This window comes from Opisthorchis viverrini (genome assembly GCF_000715545.1).
Source record: "Opisthorchis viverrini unplaced genomic scaffold opera_v5_27, whole genome shotgun sequence".
Classification (NCBI taxonomy): domain Eukaryota; kingdom Metazoa; phylum Platyhelminthes; class Trematoda; order Opisthorchiida; family Opisthorchiidae; genus Opisthorchis; species Opisthorchis viverrini.
In genome coordinates this window covers 1673653-1695400 of record NW_008751682.1, presented here as the reverse complement: position 1 = coordinate 1695400, position 21748 = coordinate 1673653, and the positions used below count along the sequence as shown (strand labels likewise).

Below are 21748 nucleotides of genomic sequence, written 5' to 3'. Positions count from 1 at the left end.
GACCAACCAAAATAACAAAAAAGGGGGAATCGCGTTGTACAATATAAAGGGTAGAACATAGGAATGAAAGCATGTGTGTAGGTCATTGACATGAAAGAAATGTCAGCGAACGTTTTGCGCACGAAATGTAGTACGTACGACTAGGGCTAACATTAATTACTAACTGTGAGTTTTGGAGGACTCAGTCCAACCACAGTCTTGGTGGTTTGGCGGAAGCCCATACCTCAATATAAACTGAGGATCAGTTTGTAGAATAAAAGTATCTACCACATGTGATAGCAATAAGACTGAACTGGTAGCAAGCAAACATTCAGCAGCATTGTAATTCTGGTTCATCTCACTTGATAAAACTATTCCGCGTCCGGCTGAGTATGAGCTTACATCTGTCGCTGTCGCTCGGCGCTCCCAAGCAGCCATTAGTCAGGCTTGGTGAAAAAATTTGAACCAGGTGTATTTCACTTCACGAAAACTGTATGTCAGAGAACGGAATGGTTTCAGAGTTCTCTTGCAGTCTGGTTAGGACAAGCACACTGAGCATCATCTGGGAACCAAAAGGATTGGATGATGCATACCAAGATGTTGGTTGACCACAGTTTCATGACAGAAGATCGTCTGGTCAATGTGACCAAGCCGGATTATCAACCACACTGCGTAGTATTGTCACTGCCTCGACAGCATCTTTTCCATACACATCGTTTGTGACATCTGAATGGCTATAATCAGGCCTGGGATAGCGAGTCCCCCATTTTGTTTGGCAGAGTAAATTTAGCTAAACGGAATGTGTACCCAGTTACGACTAGGTTGTCTGCTGTCCTTATTGTGTAGGCTTGGCAAAGTATTAGCGACCATCAGCCTTGGTATTGCGTACCTCCATATGATCTTCATTAGTCGACTTAACTCCACCTTATCAAGCATTTTCTGCAGGTATTTGCAGACTTGTTTTTCACTGAAAATAAATGCGATGCCCAAATGAGACATACTGTATGTTGGACCCGAAGATGTGATGACTTTCTTGTCATAGCGAAAGGGTTCAACCAAAGTCGTGGTTGTCCAATATCTACGTCCACAGTACATACAACCGCTTTCATTTTTGGGCTTCGATTGTCACATCAATTCTCCCCACATCAACCCTCTCAGCGTCTGGCTGACTTCATCAGCTAAAGTGATACCTTCCGATGGGGTTATTTTGAAACTGTTAGCAAATCTGCTATCTCATAATGATGAGCGATATTGAAGCGAGTGAACTTGTCTGCCTCGCTCCTCTGTCAGAGTTAACCTTCAAAAGAACGGAATTAACCACCACATTCTTATAGGAGAGCACAATGTATTAAAATAAGAGTGATTATTTTTTGGAAACCGCAAGAGTTAGGATCACCATGTGGTGCGAAATGGAAACAGAAGTTTTTGAGGTATCACAAAAGCCAGGCCAAAGTTGGAGGCTGTGTGACAAAGCCAAGCGTGTAACACGGATACAGCTTCGGGGACCCAGCGATGAGCGAATCCCTTGTGAATCAGCCGAACAAGAATCACAAGGACGGATGTCCGACGTTGTCCGATTTGCAACATTTAGAACACCCGTAACTCCCCACGACAATGACGAGCCTGTATACAACCGGGACTGAATTATCCAGAGGATCATGGGGCCAACTCCCACTCTCGTAACTGACTCCACCAAACTCCAGTACGATAGCAGCATGGGCTACTTTACTGCCTGTCGACACAGAACACCTCCATTCGGTTCTGTTTGGGGTCCGAATGTTGACCGCAGTTTCCTTCCACGACAAATCGAGACCAGCAGATGTCCATAGTTTCAGATCTAGTACTGTAATTTTCAGACGTCGATGGAACAGACTAAGCGAATTCGCTTTCCGTTGGTCGGCATATGGTGGGATTTCCACCATAGACGTTGTCAGACGTGTTTCCGGGTGCTTGGAAGTGTCCTAACTCAGTGGAGGTTCCCTGACGTCAAAGTTTGCCCAAATTTCATGATGCTAGATTGCAGCTCCTGAACAGAGTTCGGTATTAACATCTGTCAGGGTGTAACTCACGGTTCTTTTGTACCAGGTTGTATTGGGAAAAAATTAGAACTGTCTATCCAATTGTTTGACCGGTACGGATGACGATTCATCCAGCTGTGGCTTCAAGTTAAGCACACATAATCTGGTTGTTACTGATAACAGATTGATCAGAAAAAGTGGTTCCAGCCTTAGGAACCGCGCGGTTTGCTTGACACAATACGGACATAAATGATCGGCCAGATTTAAGAAAGATCATGGCTCTTGGTGGGAATATTTTGCAACCGAATCCTCCTCTGAATCAAGTTTACCTACACTGTGCCAAAAAGAATGTTCGGTTTGACGTTTCTGACTCATGCAAGTCTTTCGGAGGTCGACGGGAAAAACTATCGGAAGCCAAACGGATGACCATTTGCCAGCGATTTCGTAGACATTAATCTACTGGAAACATGCCAGGTCAACCTTCGAGTTGCAGTGCTGGCCACAATCCTCATACTTGAGCCCAACGAGTCTGTCCTGTCTAATGGTTAGATCTGGTACGCAGGCACCAGTTATATCGCCTTGTTTGTAGGCAGAAATATCCGATATGTTCAGCCACCTCTTGTGCTACTGAAATTAGCACACCCAGGCTGACTTCCGTATCATCAATTAGGCATCAGGATGAGCTGGTCCAGTGAGTTACCGCCACCGCTGGTCTTACTACCGTTGGCGTTTGAATTGAGTTGCATGACCAGTCGAATAAAAAGTGTGGGAGATAGATGTAGGGGCGTCTACGTACAAACGATAAATTAATCAGCGCAAAAAACGGTGTTGCGGTTTTATATTTTGATTTTAGCTTCGGAAAATTCTGTCGGTTATTCGACCTCGTTCAATATAAGCCTAAGCGACCATTTCATATGCTGTTAAATTTTCACTTCTATGAAGCCCAATAGATTGAACGCTTTACTAAATCATTTGGCTTGGGTTCATAATTTCAAAAAATTTCTTAGTAAAATACCCGGATAAGCTGTGAAGATGTTCAAACTTGCCGCCTTGTTCTTCCTCGTCGATGCGGTGTTGTATATCCACTAATCCTTCATTCACGGTGGTAGTGAAACACTTCTTAAGTGCACCACAAAAATGGACTTACCAAAGTCAAAAGATAGCGGTATTCTGCACTTTTGCGAAATTCGGTCATACGCTGTCATGGAAGTGTCCTCCTATGGAAATAAAATGTCCATGAGTAAAATGTATCCTCAAGGATTCAAAAAGTGTTGTATATCCACTAATCCTTCATTCACGGTGGTAGTGAAACACTTCTTAAGTGCACCACAAAAATGGACTTACCAAAGTCAAAAGATAGCGGTATTCTGCACTTTTGCGAAATTCGGTCATACGCTGTCATGGAAGTGTCCTCCTATGGAAATAAAATGTCCATGAGTAAAATGTATCCTCAAGGGATTCAAAAAAACGGATGTGTATTTAAACGGATAAAGTAGACGTTACGTATATCGGACCATAGCTAAACTCGATCGACTTTCGTTCAGATGTGGCCCTTGAGTAGAATTTACGACAGTGTTCAGGCAAGTTTTATCTGGAAATTTTAAATGTGTTGAAACACTTGTTCAAAATCAGTGTTGGTCAGAAAAGTATGGCACACACGCTGTGATGCGCTGACCGTAATATCAGTGGGTATTATGTGTGTCTGTCAGATGTATCTACGCTTCTGACCTAGACAGTGAAAGAATTTGCCTGAAGAAAAGGTCCCTAAATGCTCAAGGTTTGCTGCTGTAGAATTCTGCACGCAGCATACCAGGGCTTTTGAAAAGATTAGAGATTGGTGAGGCATTCAAATCAAATCATGGGGTAAAGCTAGAAAGGGAGGTTGGATGGTATCCTACAGACCTAGCCATCAGTTCAATTTTACTACAACATCTGCAATTGAAAATAGACAGAAAATGTTATCTGGTAACTTTATTCATTGTCAGCATGAAAGAAACTCAGTAGCTGCCAAGTATGTTTGGGGCAAGAGAGCAAATATAGTAGATATGAAAAGTAAACAGAAACTGATCTGCAAAAAAATCCATCTCAAATGAACGACAAAATGAAATGCCTACAGGCTGGAAATGAGTAGTTCTTATTTTAACTTTTCAGGCGTGAATGTTTGATACGCATGTGTGAGTCTCATCTAAACATGTGAAACATTTCCGTGCCTCTAGTGCTTCTCAACACTACATTTTAGAACAAAATTAGAGACTAAGATGAAAAGATCCCTGAAATTGTTGAATACGAAAAATAGTAGGAAATATTAGACAGATAGATTCTGCTGTGAACCTGACATCAATACATAATTATTGGTATGTTCACTGAGCACGGTTACTATTTTAAAGACTTTCATTTATCAGCTGACATCGTCAGGGACGGTTGAGTGGGCTGACATGCGATTGGAAGTTTGCAATCCATTTACCAAATTCGGTGAACAGATCGATAAACAAACAATATCTCGTGTAAAAAGGAATCATGCTTTCACTAGTAGGCTCTTTTTATGGTCACCGTGACGCTTTTTCAAGTCAGTATTCAACTGTCAACTGATGGGCGCACTAATAATTATAATATTGGTTTTACAGACTCTCAGATTGGGGAACTAAGGCGTCGTTGAAACGTTTCAAAGGTTCACTTTTAAAAAGTGATATATGACATTGGATGCTGCTTCATCTACCTGTAACATTTCACAAGAAGTCCCATTAGAGTACTTCCCCGCAAGTTCCGCTGATATGAACTGCATCAGTGAAGCAACATTATATTGGCTGTTGGTCAGGCGACCGTTGATTTATTCCCCAAGCTTGTTAACTGGTCGGAACACTTCCGTCAAGTCAATTGCGAAGCTGGATGAGTGGATCAGCCGCCATCTGAACAACTACCGATGGATAATCCTGGGCTTCTACCAACTCAACAAAGTCCATTCCAAGTGCAGCTTGATCAACTATTGAAAGGTGATCCTAAGACGTTTATTGGAAAGACTGTTTGTTCGAGATTCTTTAGAGGTATGATTGCGAAAGATGGCTTACAACTATACCAATTTTTTCCGATGAGCAGGGATTTAATGGTGATGCTGACATAGTTGGGAAAATTTCCATTTAATTTCAGAAGATCCGGTTGTGCTTACCCAATTGGCGAGTTTACGTAATCCGGCTTCCTAAAACAACTCAGTCTTGGAATCGCCTGTTGTACTCCATCCAAAGAACGTCGTTCAAAAAAGCGCACTGATTTTTTGTTGAACTCCACATTTAACGGGTCGCCTTACCGTAGACTTACACTTGAAATGTCAGATTTCACTTGAATATTTTTGGTGAGCTTAACCGCTGCTACACCAGCTTAATTTATGCACAATCATGTTTTCAGTTACGGCTTAGTGACGTCTTATGTCCGCCTTATGTCTGCCTTATGTACAGGCTCTTTTCATTGTACAGATCTGACGAAAAAAGCAGTGGAGGAAGTTTAAAGGGCTACTATAGAACTTACGGAAATTATTGGACAGTTGTTCCGTAACTGTGATGAAGCAAAGTAGTTTGATGTTTGCAGACGGATGTTCAGGGGTGGAGGTATCATGTGGAAAATCAGCGGCGAATTGTTGTCTTCTTTGATATCACAGTAGCCGTACGAGTCTGGGTATGCGCGGCAGGCGGGCGTCGTGACTTCCGTCCAAGTGCAGTAAGGTGTCGGCGGTAATTTTCTAGAACAAAATAGGTTTGGCGGAAAGTGTTAAAAAGGCCTTTGGTTGCCATTCAAAACAATCCCACTGAAGAATGCTCATGTGGAAAAAAGTAAAAATGTGTGGTTTTGCAGGGAGGTGCGCCTCCGTGAGAAGACCCCTAACCAAAAACGTTTAACACCGTGAAATGCATCTGAGGAACATCAACAGTATTCACTCTTCTCATTTAGATTGCAAACTGTCGAAAAGTCTACGCTTGTAGGATGGGGAGTAACAACTTTGTGAAACATTTGGAGGTGACTTATTGCAGCATTCGGTAGTGTGCCGATCCTACTCGATACTTCTCGGTATCACCTCATCCTCATATTTGTTTCACCATAGAAATGTGTGGACTAAAGCCGCTTTTGCTTAACAATCAGGTCCATGAGAGCCGTTCTAACCCGGTGCGTTAGTAGTGATTTTGTGTCCAGGCTGCTCCAATAGAATGTTTCGGTTAAGTTTGCGAAATTTTAGGGGACGCTGGAGCAAGCACGTTTGTTAATGTTATCAAGACGTTTCATTCGAGGATGAAGGCTACTGTTGCAGCTTGTGGAACCAAGTCTCCAGATATTTCAACGTTGAAAATTTGTGGCACCGTATTTCTCCAGCTGGCTCATAAAATGACTTGGCTGCTCAAGGTCGCGAACTGGTGGACTTCTCGAAATGCTTAGCATCAAGTAAATGCTACGTGACTTCAAATTAGGTACGTTATTTTTCCTGACGCGTGTGTTTCTCACAGTTTTGTAAAGTAAAATCGTAGGAGTTAGCGTCATCAAAAAAGCATGCAGTATTCCACTTTGGCTTAAAGACAAGTGTCGTTAGAAAAATGTGTCTATCAATCAAATCGTGGGAGGCACACAATCTTTCCAGACGTAGGGATAGACCGTGGGATTGTGTTTGCTACCTCCGCAGCTTTCTGCCACCGACCAAAAAGAAACAAGGTTAGCTGCGCGGGATATGAAGGAATAATTTGCGTTCAGAAAATTTTATTACTTGGTTTTGGTAATCACAGAAAGCAAACGGATTCAAAATTCATGCTATTCTACTGTGTACAGTATCGTATATCACGAATTCGGAGACGGCACACACACAGCCTACACGATTCTTCAATTAATTTTGTCGACAATGTTTAAAGTAGCACCTGCGAAGTAGAGTGGACCTTGAATAGTGAAATTCTTTGTAGACAACTTGGGAGACGTGTAACAGAAGCCACACCAGTAAAGTTGTAGGGAATCGCAACTTGCGAGCGTATATGCATGAAGGGATTGGACTTGTTCGACATCAGCGCTTTCTCGGCACGTCGGGACTTGTACAAGTGCTTTGCTCCATTTCCAATAGACAAAACTTTAAACGTGATAAACGCGTACCACGTATTTATTAATGAGGATCAGAATTATTCCTCCCTTAGTCAGTTACTAGTTGGCATAACTATCCGGCATTTTCCAACGGAAGTGCTGTGATAGCGAAGCTCAGAGGAATGGGCGAGTGTTAGAGGACTTCACTGCTTTATACGGGATCAGTGTTCATTGTGTGATGACTCACAATAGATCTCTGCAAGGTCAGTTGTCGATTACATTCCTTGGAATAGGATCGGGTCAACGGGCTCAGCCGCACATGAACCCTAAAGTGGACAGGAAACTTTTGTGCTATCATAAGCGTACAGCATATAGCCAGGTGAATTTGGACGGAACTTTGGCAAAACTAAATAATGAAAAGCGCAATGAGGAGCGGAAATTACGTCTATTACGGTTCATCTCAGATTTTATGATGCATTACGCAGCAATGCCTGCATTGAAAAAGCAATACCTGCACTTCTAAGCATTTTTCTGCTTAAACTTGAAATTATAGAAGTCAATTTTATGAAACCATCCACAGAAATAGTTGCGTCATGGAAATCACATGACGAGGTGCAACAGTTTGGCTGCCTTACGGTACGCTTGGCTTAATTGTTCTGTCCTACTTTGGGAAATCAGGGCAGGGTATGCAGCCTCTCCTATATCGAAAATATCTGATGGCATCACCAGTGCGTGCAAATTTTATCTTCCACCTATTTTGAATAGTTGGGTACTAGCTGAGCCATAAAGCCCTCCTTTGGTTGGCTCATTTACGGAGCGCAATACTATATATTTACCGAGTTTTTCAATGTGTAAGCAAGAGTTTATTTACAAATGAATCCTTATTACCATCAGTGGAAGCAACGTAAATCTTCACGCAAATGCTTTCCTGCTGTGCAACCGAAAGTTTATCTAATCACATTTAAAGTCTTAAAATGAAAAGAAGGAGAAAAAGCAAGTGAGGGTAAGGACATGATGCTGGCGTATCGCAAGACTTTGGAGGTACCTACACTCCCAGGGGCCCAAGTAGACAATCTGGAAAGAAACGTTCGGCACAAAAGCCGCTAATATCGACCAGCCGTCGTTACGTACATTTTGTCCAACCAAGCGCTATGGCTTACTCGGACGCCATAATGGTAAATGGAACACGCCTGCAACACCCGAGTGTTTTGAAATCTCTTTCACATCATTCTGCTATGGCACATGTCGCCAACCACGTGGGTTGGGCATTTCTATAGGAGAAACGGTATGTATACCACATGATAGACATACTGCAGTGGATGGTGATGAATGTTCATTGCGACTAAAGTACCCGCAGCACAAACAAATAATAATTTTCTAGCTACTTCGGTACGAATTCCTGGATATCATCCAAACCTAGCAAAGTTTCAGAGGTATCGGCTGTCGAAAATCTAAAAACGACTTGTATCGTTTGTCCGCAGGAGTCATGTCCTAACCATAAAATAACATAAACATTAATATAGGCTGGTACACGCGAGACCATTCGCGACGTTACATGTGACGCAAAATGAAAATTGTTTTATGTATTTGCGATTCTTGCACAGGCTTCTTCAGACATGCTTCCATGAGAGCTAATACAACTACCGAGTTATGCGAATGTCTCCATAATATTCAGTGGTGCTCCCCAAATCTTAATTAGTGTGCTTAAATCTGTACGTTATGCAGCATGAATTCGCACTTTGATGTTGCAAGGTACGTGCCGAAAGATGCTACAATCGTGGTCAGTTTTCAGGATGACTTGTGCTTTGCCTTTATCTTAAAAGGTTATGGCGTTATGTGTATTCCAGATCGACCATGTCTTCACCAGCAGCGGAGTGAACACCGGGATTTCTAGTAATTTCCAGCGTTCACTTGTATATTCCATCGACGATGAAGTCAAAAATAAACGGAGGGAGCAACCCTATCAGACAATAAACTGTGTGGAAGCTTTATTTCTTTCGGCATGAACTCTCACGTGTTCAGGTGTATGTGGATATCGCGACCGGATTATTATTGTAAACTTCTTGGGGCTTGTTCTCTTGAGCAAAGGTGTTTAAAACGATAACCGATCGACGGAATGGAGCGCAACTGTGAAGTCAAGGAATACTAAGATAACTGGTCTTCTGTACATAATACCTGATGGAGGGTGAAAAATGTGGTTGACGCAGTGTCTACTCGACCATTAATTTCGCTTGATGCTCGCCGGTCGAAATTTCGTAACAGTCTGACAACAAAGAACGAGTGACCTTAGAAGCCTTGTAACTACAGGGGTCAAGGTGACACACTTGTGGTCACTAAATTTGCATTCGTAAAGATGGACGCTAATATCGGTCCACCTCAATTGTCTGGGACGGTCCCTTTATTCCACTTAAACGCTAGACAAAACGTGACTAAAGAATTCACCACCGCCCTGAAGCTAAGCAGGTAGAAGGCCTTCAGAACTAGCAGCTCCATAGCGCTTGAGGAGAGGTTGACGGGGCTCCGTATTCTTAGTTAAACTTTTTCCTGGAGTCCGGCAGTTCGTCCACAGGCTGAAGGTGGAAGAAGAACAAAAATACCTATCCCGCAAAACCCCGAAACTGCAACCAAAAAGTTGCCCAGTGGGTTTCAAGTGTGTTACGCTACCTGACTGAGACGTCCTGGCTGGCGAGTCAATCGATCGTCACAACCAGGACAGTTACTGAGTCGTCGTTCGATGGGTTGGGCACCCCAATCACGTCGCTTAAGTGTGAACACGTTCGCCTGTTCAGACGTAGAAATTCAGATGCATCCAACGTGCGTTGATGGAGTAGTGGTTACACGCTCGCTTCGCATGTCAGGTGTCTGGAGTTCAAGTCCCGACACGGCAGTTGGATATGCAATGCTGCTGAGCACCAATGGGAGCGAAGCTCGAGTCCAGTGCTTCCATTTGATGTGGATTCTCCGGAACAATCACGCCACAATGGGAGGACGGCCATTCAAACGATGCCCAATTCTTCCAGCGTTCCTTCTTCGGATATCAGGGATCAATTTCGGTCTCTCATTTTTGTTGTGACAAGAGGCTTCCGAGGTCCAGATGTGCGAGTCCAGTGGAACTATCCGCGGAATTTTCCACTTTTCCATCTTCAGTTTTGCCCCAATCCTATCCAACAAGCTTTTCAATCTACACGGGCTCTCATTTTCACATGATGCCGAGTGTTTTGTCGGGCCATGTTTCTATTCCGAACAGTAAGGCTGCATTCTTACCAGAGATCCAACGTATTGATGAGTTTGAGTTGTGTGGCTGACAGAGGCTTCGGATCTGTTTTCGGAATACTGTTCCAAGTGACAGTTAGTATATGGCATCGGACAATCCGGCAGGTATTTGTAGATTCCGTTCTGAGAGGGTAGTGTGATTTCCAAGTCCCCCAGCAGACGCGGGCAAGTGTATGTTGACGTCGACGCAGGTAATGCAGAAGGAGAAATATGTGGTTACCAACCCTCACCACCGGTAACTAACGACAATGTGGTTTATCATGTTTCGGGGCTGGTTTGTTGGTTTGCACCTCCAAATATCAAGTCCCGCAATATCGACATGCGTTATTTTGTTCAAATAGTCTACGTATTCATCAGCAGTTAGACAATCACCTGAGTATGCCAACGGACAAACTGAGTTTACAAGGTGGTCAAGCTGCTTGTCAGTATTGCGGTGCGGAGGTTAGAAACCTGAGTAAACCAAGCGATGTATACCTTGTCCTCTCCAAACAGGATCTCAGTAAGTACAAAAGCACTCGTGTGGTTGAGATAACTGAGGTTCGGGAACAAGTTTAGGCAAAAATTCATAAAAATACTGAAAGTGGCTGTGAAAACAAAGTTGGAAACACGTTGATTGCACCTGCATTCATTATGTAAAAATTAGCACGTTTTATCGTTGCGCCCTTTAATTCCCAGCTCTAGGACGACTATGCTCCCTGCAACTTATGGCAGATGGGGTTCTAAAAGGTCAAAAATATTATTTATTTGGTAAATTTTTTTACCTCAAATAGATCAGCGTGGAACTCACAGGCTTTTTTGAATGTTTGTGTACTCAAAACAGGATTTGTTGAAAAAGTCTTCACCCTTGCCTTTTCCCCAAGTCCCGGCAAATTCGTGCGCGTCTGAGATTTCGTACCAGCTTCAAAAGAGTGACATTAAGTACAAGAACAATAAAATATTGAAGGGATAAATTGTTTATTAAAATTTTTAGGTTGGAAGCTCGGAATTTTTTCCTGTGGTATTTCGACATTCAAAATTTTGCAATCCAGACAAAAAGCCCTGGAGCAGATGAGATGATCATCTAGAACGAGGCCCCAATATGAATAAAAGACACTTTTAATTAATAAGAAATCACGTAGGACTTAAACGAAATGGGCTGTTACAGTGAGAATTTTTTAAATGATGGCTTGAATCTAATTCTCAACTCAATTATAGGTGTCCTTTTAAGTTACGTTAAACCTACTGAAACTTCAAGTTGAGCGGATCTCTTGACTTTTAAATTCGATCTCACAAGTACGTTTGATTCTTTTTTTGCCGTAGATTCTGTCGTCTAAGTTGAAATCACTCACACTGAAAAGGCGGAATCCACTGTGTAACTGTTTCGACCTTATTGGAGATAATCGGCACCGTGCATCTTACGAGACTCCAGAGGGACTTGAAACCACCGACTTCCTGCCTACAAGTTTGAACCTTTAACGTGTGGCTCGGGACTGAACTGTTAAGAGTTGACCGTTGAAAGAATGATTTTTCAGACACTTGCACTAGTAGGAATACGACAAATAGGGATAATATTTTTTGCGGGTGTCACATTTTGTAGTATCCCAGGAAAATGGTGGCTGTAGGAACGTTTAGCAAAAATTCGCCGTCAAACAATTAGGGACTAGGTTGCTTTGCATGTAAATTTCACGGCAAATGCTTACAGCAGTTTCCTGCATCGGAATTATGGTTTACCAGATGGTAGCAGTGGCTATGTAACGCCTTTGTGGCCCGTTCAGTTGGCCAAATTTTGAAGTCAAATGACTATCTGATAAGAGACATACTTGGCATGAATGGTTGGGTGGGAAACAACGGAATCAATGAACGTAAAATTCTGATTGGAATGGAGAGGTGCTGTGCATAAAGAATACAGCGGTGTACAAAACTGCGAAATATGGCAGTCTGTGGCCTGCAGTTTGCTTCGTTCCATTACAGTTCCTTCAGATCCTGCACTGGGAAGGGTTCCTCGTTGTTCTATAGAAAGGGCTTATTATACTATCATTCCAGTAAGGTGGTGCATAATTGAAGTATGTCAGATCAAAGATTCCTCAAAGATAATTCAGCACTAGAAACCGAAAAATTCACGGCAGTGGTCTGAACGTTATAATATCACTTCGTTGGCGTGAGTTTAACGCGGCGTTATTTGGAATGAAAGACAAATAATACTCACCCTGAGTCGTACATATATGCCAAGCTGAATCCTGTTATTCCAGTCACCGTGTCCGTTCCAGAGCTCATGACATCATGCTTTGAGGGAACAAAACAGTGAAATAAATAGATCATACCAGTCTTCGGTTATCTGCCTGGAGTGAAGGCGCGGAAATACGTTAATTCAGTTTTCACAGATCTGAAAGTCTGCTGAGTCTATTTTAACACCAGGTGAGAGACAACCACATGTTGACTAACACGTCCTCTGAACCCATGATCATCGCTCTCATAGAAGGGCACTAGTAGTTATCGTACTTCTTTGGAGGAAGTTGTAAAACCCATTTCCAGCAAACGACAAGGTGATATTGTAACAATCATCGTTTGTTTTTCGCGAATCAGGGCACGCGAACTCACTCTGCCATTTTTCAGAAATCTTGCCTTAATCTAAATGCAGCTATTCCTAAAACAATATAAATTCATCTATGCAGCTTAGCAATCCGAATTTTTCACTTGTCCCCTCTCAGTATGCGCATACTGATGAATTCACAGAACCCACAGCAAGTATCATAAAACAGGCAGATATCTGATGCGTCTGCAAAGCGCTATTATGAAAGGGGCTGCGTAGCTTGGTGACCAAAACAGCGCTGCATTTATTTTGATTACCCGAAATCATTTGTTCATGAGCGTCTTAGTTTTGGCACCGGATATTCATCATGATAATATGCAGCACGGTCTTAAAAACTAATATGGGGAGATTGGGTTGAATTTACGGAACCGCTTATGCTATGTCAACTGGTGCACGACGATACGTACTTAAGACGAGGAAGAAGATGCAGAAAATTTCCTCAAAACAGCTCCTCATGATCCCTGTGTCTTCCTGTCGTCATGTTTTATTGTTGGAGTAGACAAGATTGATTCAGGTAGCAAGGTCACCAAATAAAATAAATCTGGATGATCATACTAAGTAATAATTTTAACAGAAATCAGGTGATGGCAAAACACTTTTCATACTTTGCAGCACTAAGGTGGAACTGAAAATGTGTTTAGTACGACAATCTGTAGACCGCCCGTCTGGGCAAACGTTACTGTTTATAGACAAAAAAATCTCAATTACTGCTGGTACACTGACTTGGGTATCTGTCTTTTCCGCAGTGTTGTGCCACCAATGCTAGTCTACTTCAACCGGATAATACCTTAAACTGTGCTTCCTTCCATTGATTATTTCATGACCGGTCCCCCGATCAGAATCTGGTGTAAGAAAAAAATAACTTCATGCAAACTATATTAAAGGAAAGATAAGGGGAGAAGAATTGCATCACAATATGACTAACTTACCGAAACAAATCGGCTGTCAAAATATTGTTCCATGACACCCAACGTCCCTTCATCTTCCAGCGGGATCCCCTCTAACTGAGGATAGGCAAAGTATTTTCTAGCATATTCCTGGAAAAAAGTGAAAAAAGTTAGCCAGTGAATCAGAGGTGGTGCACATATTCCTCGATTTGTAAAGAAACCATATGAGGAATTTCCATTCAACTGGACTATGTGGCCCATTTTACACTCCCACGATAATAGTTTACCTCTGTGCTTGTGGGAAGAGCAGTCATTCTTATATTGAAAAAGAATTTCCTTCCCTTTCTGACATTATCGAAATATATTAAGGGTGATAAATTACCGTAGTAAAATTTCCCTATATTTCCATACCGTTCTCCAGACATAGGTGGAAATCTCTGAACGTAGCGTTTGGTAAAGATTTAATTTAGCAATTATGAGAAGCACTATACGACTTTTCCATTTTTGTTTGGAACCATCGGTTTGCATGCGAAGAATCTCCTGGAGGACTTAAAACTGCAAACTTTTGCTTACTGATGTATTATAATTTCATTGGGCTCCCAGTACCGAAAGTTATATCGTTCAAGGTACATATGATTCCATTATTCAATAAGAGGACATGAGAATCTTATTCGCTTATTGCTCAAAGTTGAATTTATTTCCGTTCAATCAAACTCGTCTACCATTAAAATTGCGTGCTTTTTAGACCTCCCTTTTTGTACGCCTAGGGCCTTGAATCTACGTTTGTTGACCCATTGGTAACTTTTGAACTCACCGAAGCAGCTTATATTCCATAGCAAACTGCACTATCACGCTCGCCTAAGCACAGTTGAGCTATGAAAACACAGGAAAGGAATATGAAATCCACAGAAACAAGATCCGTATGATGCCTGGTGGTAAGGTACCGACTCTTGTGATCATTCACTCCGAATCGCTGTGAAACCATGCAGTTATTTGGATTGGAGATGATACAGTCTTTTATGTCAATATAGGGCGGCAATATGTGCACTGCCCCAAAGAGTTCTCCGCCAGATTCAGGTCGGATATTGTGATGTATAATGTGGAAAGTTTCAAGTTAAAACACAGTGTGGTTGAGTGTCACAACTGCAGGCGCATCCCAATCGAAGTACACAAGCAATCACGTGCACAGGCACAATGCTAACACCCACTCGCACAAGTCTATTTTGACTGCCAAGTGATCTCAAGAACGCATCAATCAGAAGACATGATTGCGGACCCAAATAATGCTGCATTTGGTTTGTGTTCAATTGACTGTAGAAAGCCTTGGAAAAAAGTTACTCACGGCAAAAGAAACGACGGATTAAAATATCCGCGTTCATTTCGCTGTGTTTTGGCTATGAACATTCCATGAAATCGTGTGAAATGAGTGGATATATTCGTGGATGATCCTTGTATCACCGAGCCTTTCACTTGACTTGCGGATATTAGGCCGAAGCTGTGTGTTCTCACATAGGTAGAAAGGCCTAGGCAGAGTTTTACGATTGGTCATATGAATGCTCCTGGAATCGTTATCCAGTATAAGTATTTGGAGTCACCTGAACTAAATTAGCAATTCGTTTGTCTTGTGTCTATCAGAGGACGTATTCAGTGCTTTCCTATTTAAGATAAAGGTCATTATGAATCCAACGTAACTTGACACCTCATATTTATCTTGCAGTATCAGAACGATGAAGAGAAAAACAAGTATAATCTCGCGTAGTTTTGTGAGGCGCGTTGACGCAATGCTCCCTGGACATCATTCCTAACCCCCTTACTCTGGTGTGTTTTTTCAACGTTTAAAAATTATGAGGAACTAGAAAGGTTCCATTTTTTGGTCACATTTCTTTTCTGTAGGCTTGGTAATCAAGCATCTATTCAGACTCTGCCTACAAATCTGACTTCAACTACAGAAACTTGGCTTGCACAACGTTGACTTTATATCGTAACGATGGGATCTGGTCACGAAGCACTTGATTGGAAAAATGGTTTTGATCAGGGAGAATGAGGAACCAGCCATTTTAGTGAGGGAACGTTTATGAGAATTTTTGTCTTAGATTAGATACTAATGAGCCAACTGGTGTGTTACACAAAAGTAAGCGTGAGGAGTTCATTGCTTACGGTGAGCAGAATACTATGATAGTTTTGATGGTCGTATGGTCTGGAAATACGCAAAGTATGCGAGTTCAAAAGTGCTGGCGAATTCGGTTAAACTTACCACTAATGTCGGTAGTGCCAAAAATAGGTATGAATTTTCAACGCGGTCAACCACCATGGAGCTGCTCATTGACTTGTAGAATAGGTATGATGAGCTAAAAATAATTAAAAAATTGGCAGTATAAAATTCATTATCATTCCATTACGTATGCTACTTCCGGAACTTATACCTATCCAAATGACGAACCTATGTTTATCACATTGAGCGGAAAGGACCCTCAGGACACAGCGAAGAAAGCTCTCCTACCCCATATGTCGAAATAATTAGTAGCAAAAACAATGTAATTCTATCATAAAAATAAAGCCATCAGGAATTTAAGACACAAACGTTTGTCACTTGATCTGAAGAAATGTCCAAGTGCTTTTGGACGTTGGATTATTTTCACGCAAATTCCATTCCCCTATCGGTAGTGCTTCCATAGAGCAAAGTTTGAAGAGAATAGCACATTTAAGCTACTCTATCTGGTGGGAACGTTAACAGGAGAGAGTTGATAGTGGTAAATACCCCGAGATCCTCTAGATGAACGTCGTCTCAAGAGAAAGAAGTATGGGATTGGAGTGGAAAATCGTGAATAAAGTTGCACGAAATCTACATATGTTTGGTCATGTTGACCACGTAGTCTGAATTCTGAGGTCAACCGCCGGTCGCACTACACAACAGATGAAATAAACAGTCAATTGTGGCCTGCATCCTGTTTAGTGGCTTGCTGGTCAGATTAATGCAATAAATTAAACGGTCAACAGTCAAGGTCAATCTGATGGCATCAGATACCAATTAACATTAATCAGCTCATTATACGATGGCTTTTTCCATGACTGGATATAAGGTTGTCTCGTTGACCAAGTATTGCGTGTTCCACATGGGGACTAAAAATTTGCGCTACCAATGGAAGACCAGTGCTAGAATTTTTACGGTAACTTGCAAGTCATCTAAAAGTAAACGATACATATTCCCCTGTTTGCAGCCCTGAACTGATTAGGGTGTACATATTTCCAGAGCGGTGGAGCAAAGAAGACCTATAACCCTGATGAATCTCTTACAGTTATTGCATTTTTTATTGCAGACAAGGATTTCAGCGAGAATGTCTGCTATTGTCAATCAAAGTTCGACAAAAATAGTGTTAATAATGGTACACAGCGCTGTAATAAAGGGTAGCAAGACGATTTATGGTAAAATCTATCACACCTAACTATATGGTGACCAGAATAGATGAATAGTATTACCATTTGTCCCAAAAATTAACCAAAATCTCAGATTGTTTCTCTTCAACTTTGTTAACATACAGTTGTTCTCAGGTGACTAGCGTAAATCTGTCTACGTCTCTAAAGGTGTACCGCGATAATACTATTGCTTGCTGTCACATGGGTTAGAAATGCTCCCGTACGAAAGCTGTTGTGACTAACGCTGAGTACATTTCATTAAACGCACTAATTACCCCACCTGTTTACTTATGTATCTATGTGAAAAACTTTCGCTAATGTGGGGAAGGAATCCCCCCACAGCAGCATCTTTTCACTAATGTGATTGAATTCATTTGGGGTCTACGCAGGTGAACTCTGGTAGACGGCCATTGCATTATTTTGTCTGCTTACATTGTAACTCTTCATCAATGTACGGTGCAGCTTATGAAAGAAGTTTGGTTTTTTAAGACAAGAGTTTTCTTCCAAAAACGCTGTATCAGCTCATCAAATTAAACCTAAGTTCTGTCCTAAACGCCCGCAGAATGTTTGATGTGTTACAATGGTTTGAAATAAAGCAAAAGTATAAAAGCATAGCAACTTGCCATTTCGCCTTATGTCTAACTTCATGAGCACAACTAGGTTTCTGTTCAGCATAAAGCAATACGCCTACCGCTTGTGGAATATTGCTGTGTTGCGGAGAGCCAACTCTCACCTTGGTGTATAGATTCCAAATGCATCCTGTCCATTATTGGGGAGATTGGTGGAAAGGTTTCTTGATGTCCTTGGTTCACCATTTTCATCTCTAAGGAACGCAAATGCCTTTTTGTTGAAACCCTGAAAAGCACAGTTTTTGAAAAACGTCTCATGTTCCAGGAGGAACAAAAAACTAGATAAAAGAGCCAAATGGTGCAAAACTGTATATTAACTTAGGGTATTTCTGTTTATTCTACGCCATCCTATCAATATATAGTTCAAGCTTACTATTGAAGTCAAGCGAACCACAGCTGCGCAGAGGACTACATTGAATTTGACAAGAAGTTTAAAGTTTGCAATGAAATGTAAACAGTAGGCGCGTAGAAAAATTTTATGAAACCGTGGCTTTAATTCAAAGACTTAAGCAGCTACGAGAAAAGACAACATTAGTGAGTATACTCTCCAAATATTAGAGAGACAAATTTTCTTTCTTTTATGTCATGTTCCTTACAGTAGCGGTTTCACAATTTAACGGAAGTCACAACGAACAGGGGGATTTTCTGTTAGTCCCTGTATTACCACCCGGTTTCAAAAGTGTAAATTTTGTCCCAAATTTTGTAAAATTTGTTAAGCGAAATAATTGCCGAATTTCCTTGAATTGGAAAAATACCAAGACAAAGCTTCCTTAATGTGAGTATGGCAGTACAGTGAGGCCAAATTTATGTATTATGACGTAACTAAAGAGAGAACACTATTCCCAGTTAATATTAAACGAAATGTGTTGCATTTCAGAAGTTGAATAAAGTAATGCCGCTCGCAAAACAGTATGTGCGTGATTCGCAAAGGTTATCTGGCAGGCTGCATATGGCAGACCCCTGTAGAGAGAATTAGAGTAGACAATAAAGTGGTCCGCAACGAATCATCATCATCATCACCATCGACAGCATGATATCAGTGTTCAGCACCGATGTTTCACCGGATGTCACCGTGGTGATTGAAGGTGGTCAGACTGACCTAACGACACTTGCGCTCGGACCATCTGCAGCTCCATAGTCTACTCTGGGACACGTTGGACCACGTTACTATCGCAACGGTAGAAGCACAAGACCAAGTCCTGAAAATCGCGTAGCCCCCATTCCAAACAGATCACCTTCAGCTCACCAGAAAACACCATCCCGTGTGCTAGAACTTGGTTGGCGTGCTACTTCTGTCTATCGACCACCAGTCGGAATATGTTTTGAAGTTATCCATGCACCAAGCCGTGTTCCGTTCCATCGCCTCCCGTCACCTTAATTGATCACGCTGCGTAAGGTTCCGGTATGCCTCGACTACCAGCGGGCATTTCTAGGACGAAAACATTTGCTTCAACCCTCAGACTTACTTCCATCTGTAACAGCCCATAATGAACTTGGGGAAGACATTGTTATCGATGATATACAGTTTGGATTCTGAGGTGCGTACTGACTATCGTCGTAGCTCACTGCAGTCAAGAACACACGCTATTCAGGGAGAACACTATTTGTGGCAGTCGGTTTGGTTGAATCCCCTAACTCCACTAATCCAGCCACTTTCCGCTACGGAAGTAAAACATCGCCTAGAGGAGCAAAAATTACCATGCGAAGGAGCTTTCAAGTATTTTTGTTGGCAACGGTGATTCCCATGTCACTTTTGGAGATGGATCCATCAACTCGGTTTTGAATCTGAACTGTTGTGTTTTTATGCAGCCGACAGTTTCTCCCGGACAATTTCTCCTGGCTGAATCGGGTACCGTTTCTCAAACCTTGTCAGTCGAGACCCTGAGTAGAAAGGATTACGTTGAGTCAACCGGACAACCAGATGTGAAAAATTCAGTGGCTTCGGCTTCTGCGAGCTTCGCGTTAACATTGGCATTCGGTAATTTTCCGGCACCTGGAGCAGAGAATGCGGCCTTTTCGCTCCGTCAGTCAATGGATCCGACTCAAGCTATATCGGCCAACCTAAACCATAGAGTGGATAAATAATCCACTGTTGTATCCGATAAAAATGAAGATCAAAGTGGCATTTTGAGGAGTCCGAATGGTCCCATAATATCGATGGTGACTTTGGGTGATGGTACTGTCGCTTCACCATTGCCAGTCGTTCCCGTGGTAATGGGTATTGCAGCGAAAATCAAAGGACCCGTGTTACAGGGTCTCGAATGATTCAATCCACTCGGATCTGGCTCATTTACGTGTGGAGCGGGAGAAGCATTTTCCGAAGCTTTGACGCTCTCAACATACCCATACTCTCAACACGGGCAGTGCTTCTTGGACAGTGCTGGTAGCAATACTCAGGCGTCTACTCGCCAATCCTCTGGTCATGCAGACATCTAGGCTACCGAAAAGCATCTGTCGGGCTCTCCGAACGGTTCAGAGACAGATGCACCAACGGTCTTCGATGCCATAATGACAGAGAATGACGTTTTAAACGAAAGACGTGAACATCTGAAGCACCGACTCGTGCAGTCTCGATTTCCTCCTTGGGACCGAAAACCGGATTCCGTTGTCGTTCTGCCCCCTGGCGTCTTCGCTGTCTGACTGTGAGGAACTGACTTATCCGCCAGAAAACCTCCAAGGATTTGTGGGGGAAAAGTCAAGGTCAGGACCGCATTTCGATTGGCTATCCACTTATCATCCCCTACGGAGTACGTATGTTCCACAGATTGGAGACATGACTATCTATGTTATACGTGGACACCAAAAATATAAACGTCAGGCATGATAAACTGCTCAGGTTCCACAACCAGACACTACGTTGTGTTGCTTCAGCTGTTCAAGTAAAAGTTTTTCAAGTGCCTACTCGCCAGAACTTCCCTGGGACATCTGGCCTCGTAGTCTGGACTACGTTTGTGGTGAAGTTCAGTCAATTTTCTTCACGGTTGTATGCATTACAACCAGTTCTGAATGTCATCTTAACCGTCATCATGGAAATCATCATAAGTCACCTGGCTGGTGTAGACAACAGCGTGCGCCTGGAGCCACTCATATTCAAGCGTCAGATAAGCACACTCAGTCACATTTTTTGAGTTGTAGCAGCGATTCGAGAGTTTTATGCGCCCGGTGACGTTACATGTCGAACTAGAATCAGAACAACCTCATGCTTACCTCGGTTCTGCGCGTTCGCCACATTTCACAGGCATGAGGTGGACGGCATATTGGAATTTGTTTTCTTCTACATCTGTTCGACAGCAATGCAGCATCATTGGTGTGAGGCTGACCACTCTGTTTGTCCGGTAGGCACGACATTGGGCACGGATGTATCACAGGTCACGTGACTGAAGAACGGATTCAGTCTGTCACAGAGCCTACGCCTTTCTGTATCAAAACCGAAATAACTCAACCGAATTCGTGGTTATCATTTCTTGTCTGATAGATGCATCCTTCTAAAATCTGTCTGAAGCCGTTTACTGCGCCACCGAGGTTGAACCTGAGTCGACTACGTCAGTCGCTGTTGATCGATCTAATCATTCACCCTACTTTTCCTGATGAAGGCTGGTGAAGGCCAGTGTGGGAGTGTTAAAGAGGCAGAAGAGGCTTCGACTGAACTGGTGGCAACAACTGGTGGCGCGTCCGATTCCATAGTATCTTCAACACCATCCTTATACATCGGGATGGTTGTCAATGAAGAAGTTCCACTGAATTCAGCCAATTCCATCTTGCATAGCGTCATTAAATCTACAGAGTAAGCATCAAGCATTTCCATGTTGAATAGCGATACCTTCGAGCAGTATGGGTGCTTATACGTATCGCGCTGTTCCAGCACCTGACGTGGTGTGAAAATTTGATCAACTCAACCCTTACTAGGCCGCGCTCTTGCTTGCTGCTCTCGAGGCA

The 21748-nt window shown here is 42.4% G+C and overlaps 1 protein-coding gene across 1 annotated transcript in view; it reads right to left on the bottom strand.

Annotated features, from left to right (window-relative positions):
- Positions 1–5611: 5611 nt before the first annotated feature.
- Positions 5612–21748, bottom strand: part of T265_02216 (hypothetical protein) — a gene marked incomplete at both ends in the record, with an annotated part of 32170 nt that continues 16033 nt past the window's right edge. Inside the window, 8 exons of the mRNA XM_009166404.1 lie at positions 5612–5727; positions 9710–9821; positions 9855–9999; positions 11101–11211; positions 12499–12575; positions 13812–13919; positions 16024–16117; positions 17917–18038. Of these exons, the coding sequence (XP_009164668.1) occupies positions 5612–5727; positions 9710–9821; positions 9855–9999; positions 11101–11211; positions 12499–12575; positions 13812–13919; positions 16024–16117; positions 17917–18038 (885 nt within the window). The remainder of the gene's footprint in view (positions 5728–9709; positions 9822–9854; positions 10000–11100; positions 11212–12498; positions 12576–13811; positions 13920–16023; positions 16118–17916; positions 18039–21748) is intronic.